The 5,700-nt window shown below is 48.7% G+C and overlaps 1 protein-coding gene across 1 annotated transcript; it reads left to right on the top strand.

Moving 5' to 3' along the window:
• Nucleotides 1-1,308: 1,308 nt before the first annotated feature.
• On the top strand, nucleotides 1,309-4,725 carry LOC149428807 (E3 ubiquitin/ISG15 ligase TRIM25-like). The gene has a single exon (XM_089666977.1). It carries the CDS (start codon nucleotides 1,348-1,350, stop codon nucleotides 3,082-3,084), a length of 1,737 nt encoding a protein of 578 aa, XP_089523103.1. The 5' UTR covers nucleotides 1,309-1,347; the 3' UTR covers nucleotides 3,085-4,725.
• Nucleotides 4,726-5,700: the final 975 nt, after the last annotated feature.

The raw sequence follows: 5,700 nt of genomic DNA on the forward strand, positions 1-5,700 counted from the left end.
GTCTCAGAGCGCTACAAGTCCATCCCCACCATCAGGGGCCCTGGTGAACAAGTGCTGTGGGACTTAGATTCCGCGCTCTGGAAGCACCTCACCGGGGGGGTTGCTAGAGGTACCGCTGGGTGGTCCCTTACAGGCCAGCTGAAAAACACACAACCCGGCACTCCTCCAGCAGCAAGATGAGCAGGTGGAGGCCCCCGGCTACAATAGTATTGCAGGAACTCGGCTCCTGTATGGGGACATGTGGTACCAATTCCTCTCTTTCACCAATTTCCTCAACAACCCAAAGACAGGACGTGGCAAACACAATGAACTCCATTACTGAACAAAAAGTATTTACAAAATCAGACAGTATAAGAAGGCAGAATCATACATGTAGTAATGACATGAAGGAAAGTTCCTGACGCAACGTGTCCACAGATTGTTAGATGACCTTCAACCTTCCCCAGAGAGGTAGAGTGTTGTCAGGAATCCTCCCACGTATTGTATGCTTCCCTCTGTATAAGGATTCCTATGACTACGTGTCTCAGTCCCACCTCGCCCCGTGTAGGAGGGTACAGAACGGTCACCTCGCCCCATGTAGGAGTGTACAGAACGGTCACCTCGCCCCATGTAGGAGTGTACAGAACGGTCACCTCGCCCCATGTAGGAGTGTACAGAACGGTCACCTCGCCCCATGTAGGAGTGTACAGAACGGTCACCTCGCCCCATGTAGGAGTGTACAGAACTGTCACCTCTCCCCGTGTAGGAGTGTACAGAACTGTCACCTCGCCCCGTGTAGGAGTGTACAGAACTGTCACCTCTCCCCGTGTAGGAGGGTACAGAACTGTCACCTCGCCCCATGTAGGAGCGTACAGAACGGTCACCTCACCCCATGTAGGAGTGTACAGAACTGTCACCTCGCCTCATGTAGGAGCGTACAGAACGGTCACCTCGCCCCATGTAGGAGTGTACAGAACTGTCACCTCACCCCATGTAGGAGGGTACAGAACTGTCACCTCACCCCGTGTAGGAGTGTACAGAACGGTCACCTCGCCCCGTGTAGGAGTGTACAGAACTGTCACCTCGCCCCATGTAGGAGGGTACAGAACTGTCACCTCGCCCCGTGTAGGAGTGTACAGAACTGTCACCTCGCCCCGTGTAGGAGTGTACAGAACGGTCACCTCGCCCCGTGTAGGAATGTACAGAACTGTCACCTCACCCATGTAGGAGCGTACAAAAGTGTCACCTCGCCCCATGTAGGAGGGTACAGAACTGTCACCTCGCCCCGTGTAGGAGTGTACAGAATGGGTCACACTGGTTATGGAGTGTCAGAGGCTTTACTCTCATTTCTCTCTTCTGCTCTCAGCGATGGCGTCTGATCTGAGGAAGGAGCTGGAATGTTCCGTCTGTCTGGACTTTTATACAGATCCTGTAACCCTGAAATGTGGACACAACTTCTGCCGGGACTGTATTGGCCGTGTGCTGGATACACAGGAGGGGTCTAGAGGTTATTCCTGTCCTGAATGTAAGCAATGGTCCAAGAGACGTCCCGTCCTTCAGAGGAATCTGAAACTACGTAACATAGTGGAGAACTTCCAGTCTACCCATCCAGAGCAGGAGGACATTCGGGTCTTCTGTACTTACTGTATTCACACTCCTGTACCGGCTGTGAAATCCTGTCTGATGTGTGAAGCTTCTCTGTGTGACAACCACCTGAGAGTCCACAGCAAGTCACCAGAACACGTCCTATGTGACCCCACCACTTCCCTGAAGGACAGGAAATGCTCCATCCATAAGAAGATCCTGGAGTATTACTGCACCGAGGACTCCACCTGTATCTGTGTGTCCTGCAGTTTGGCCGGAGAACATCGGGGACACCAGGTGGAGACTCTGGAGGAGGCCTCTGAGAAGAAGAAGAAGAAACTGAGGAATGTTCTGCAGAAACTGATGACAGAGAGAGAGGAGACAGAGAAAAGAGTCCAGAGTCTGCAGGAACGCAGGAGGAAAGTACAAGGAAAAGCAGATGATGAAACCAAGAGAGTCACCGCCCTGTTCAGAGACCTCAGGAGACGTCTGGAAGACCTGGAGAAGAGAGTCCTGAGGGACATCTCCGGGTGGGCAGAGCGGGTCTCCCGTCCCATGTTGGATTATATTCGGGATCTGGAAATAAAGAAGGAGGAGCTGTCCAGGAAGATGAGGGACATTGAGGAGCTGTGTAACATGACGGATCCACTGACTGTCCTACAGGAATCAGACACAGGTGACTTGTATGATACTGAGGATGGAGATGATGAGGACAGAGAGAGACATGAGAACCTCCTCCATGATGGAGGGGATGGGGATTTGGGGGGGATCTCACACACATTACACACGGGTCTATCTGATATCATGTCTGGGGTCAATGTACAGAAATGTACAGGCACACATGTCTCTCCACTTTCTGGTACAATGAGCAAAGTTCACATCAATGCTAGGCTGTACAGGCCATCACGCCATTTTCCCAGAAGGCAACACTCACACCGCCAGGCTGTAGGACCAAATATTGGGGCTGTACAGCAAACATGGAGGGTGTTGGGGGTTACAGACATATTATTGGATGTGAGGACAGCTGGTGGTTTTCTACATATATCAGATGATGGGAAAACTGCCTCCTGGTCAGGACATCAGGATCGCCCAATAACCCCAGAGAGATTTGTGGATGATCAGGTGATGAGCAGTCAGAGCTTCTCCTCAGGGAGACATTACTGGGACGTGGTTATCAGGGACTCAGGGTACTGGAGAGTCGGGATGTGTTACCCCAGTATAGACCGGAGAGGAGGTCAGTCAATGATTGGAGATAATAAGAAGTCCTGGTGTTTGGGGAGGTGGGGGGATAATGACTACTCGGCGATGCATGACAGTCAGAAGACCCCATTCCCCGGCGGTGTCTCCAGTACCAGAGTCGGGATAGATCTGGATTATGAGGCCGGGTGGATCTCCTTCTATGATCTGTGTGACCCGATCCGACACCTCCACACCTTCACCACCACCTTCACCGAGCCCCTCCATGCCATGTTATATGTATATGGAGGTCAGATAACAATATCTGGGGGCAAGCAGAAGTGAGAGATCCACCCAGAGACTGGGGACATCACAGGGCGGAGAATCTGATTGGTGCAATACTCAACCAATAGGAGGAAGCAGAGAACAAGGAACAACATGGCTGATTTATGGACAAAGCTGCAGGTTCCGGGGCCGTCATCTTCTTCCCAAACCTCACTTCACTCCCTAGTGTGTCACCGACCAGCTGGGCAGAGTGTTCAGGCTTCACTGGCTGCATGCTTGTTCTGGGTCAGTGACACACTAGACAGTCTGGCCAGGATTGGGAAGACTGGATCCTCCACCTTCAAAGTGTATCTATAGCCATGTAATTACTGGAGATTGGAACCTTTGTTGGGTTTTTACTGCAATATGGAGCTCCATTACAGAGATTTCCCCTCACTTCCTGTCCTGGTGACAACATCTTCAGCAGACAGGAAGTGAGGGGAACTCTCCACCAGAAGCACAGACAGAAATGAAATTCCTTTCCTTTAGTAGAGTAGGGGGAGGCTGGAACCCCTGTCAGATTTGTATTTCTGTCTGTGTCCCTGGTGGAGATTTTCCTTCATTTCCTGTCTGATAAAATGTTGTCACCAGGACAGGAAGTGAGTGGAGATCTCTCTAATGGTGCCCCAGAGAGCAATAAAAACCTGACAGGGGTTCTAACCCTCCCCCTCCACTAGAACAATAGGTTCTGTCTAGACACACTTCAATATTCACAATGAGAATTCCTACATTTCTGTCCTCATGGGTTCCTTTACATGACCAATCCATGGGTCTGTGATTGCCCCTCCCCCTCACTGTGATTGGCTGTGATGAGTGTCACTATGAATACAGCCAGTGCTAGTCTTGTTCCTATTGGTTATGGCATAGAGGGGGCGGGGATTGATAAGCGATGATTCTGGCCATGTTAGGGGTGGGGTACGGTGGACAGGTGATGGGGGGGTATACAATCTCAGGAAGTGGAGATCCTCGGCTCTGTATATGGGAATATTGATCAATGATTGGATATAGATACAATGATGGGACAGATTGGAGGATGACTACACTCATCATTAGCCCCTCCAGTCCCGGCCCCTCTATGATCCACATGGAGCCGAGCGATGTTTCCATTTCCTCTATGGCCCCATTCATCTGATAAAGAGAAATCATTCTGATGTGATTACTAATGATGGAATGACAGGACTAAGTGCTTATATGCTAATGTTGGGTTCTGTCTATAATAACAGCTTCTCTGTCTAGAATGACTTTACAGAAAGATGTTATTAGAACAAATTGCTGATCTCCGGATCCTTGGAAGGTCTTGTTGTGGAACATAGAGACAGTTGGTCTCCTTCTTCTACAATGAGGGATTTGGGAGTCTGGAGGTGGGACAAGCTGATCAGGTGTTCAGAGAGAACACAAATGAATGTCTCTTGTGATGAATGATGAGCTGCTGTACAAATTCTTCACTGAATGATTTCATCTGTAAAATGTGGATGTTTGGGACGCTCCTCCATGACAACTGTCCAGGATTGGAGGGGCCTCCGGTTGGATGAAGAGGTCAGATCCTTGGTCCACCTGCCATGTCTAAGGATCTCCGCACACCTTCATCTCTCTACTTTCTAATCTTGACTTTTACTTTGTAACTCTTCTCTTCTCAATAAACTTCCAGAACCTTCCCCGTCATCAGAGGTTGTTGTTTCCTCATCACATTCCACAAGAACTTTGTGACACCGATGGAACACCTCCATCATTTTATGGGGACACACAAGGCTTCCTGTGGTCAGGATGGTCCTACAGAGGTCACATGTGATATAGAAGACACAGAAGACGATGGATACAAGAAATCCTTCTACTTAGTATGAGAGATGATGAAAGGGATTTGTTTATAAATATTGGCAGAGCTTTTCCTTCCGAGAAACTGATGTACCTTCGTTCTGTGAATGAGGGAAAACACATTATTTAGGCAATTTTCTCTCCAGGTCGAATGTTCTTCATTCATATCACACCATGGCCACTAGATGCAGCCTACAATCATAGTAAATACGTATTTATATCCTATGATCATTGCTTCCATCTAGTGGCCATTATATGATATTTTCCGGATTACTTGTTCCAGTGATAAAGGAAAACATTTGACCTGGAGAGAAATTTGCTTAAAACATTTTTTTTGTCTATTATTCACACAGAATGGGAGTACATGCAGCTTCACGGGATAAACATTCTGCATGGAGGGGTGGATGGATAGATGAAGGCATGGATGGATGGAGGCATGGATGGATGGATGGATGGAGGCATGGATGGATGGATAGATAAAAAGAAGGATGGATGGATAGATAGGAAGATGGACGAATAGATGAAGGGATGAAAGGATGGATGGATAAGAATATGCATGGATAGATAAAGGCATGAATGAATGGAGACAGTAAGGAATGGAAGGATGGATGAGAGATGGATGGATGGATGAGAGATGGATGGATGGAGTAAGGAATGGTTGGAGGGAGTAAGGAGTGGATGATGAGAGATGGATGGATGGAGTGAGGGATGGATGGATGGATGGAGTAAGAAATGGATGGATGGAGTGAAGAGTGGATGAAAAGGTGGATGGATGGATGGAGTGAGGAATGGATGGAGGGAGTAAGGAGTGGATGGATGAGGGAT

Source organism: Staurois parvus, unplaced genomic scaffold (genome assembly GCF_062004578.1).
Source record: "Staurois parvus isolate SC_StPar_1 unplaced genomic scaffold, SC_StPar_1.0 ptg002948l, whole genome shotgun sequence".
NCBI lineage: Eukaryota > Metazoa > Chordata > Amphibia > Anura > Ranidae > Staurois > Staurois parvus.

Excerpts from the sequence above, each read along its gene's own strand:
- LOC149428807 (XM_089666977.1), top strand. The coding sequence starts at position 1,348 with ATGGCGTCTGATCTGAGGAAGGAGCTGGAATGTTCCGTCTGTCTGGAC.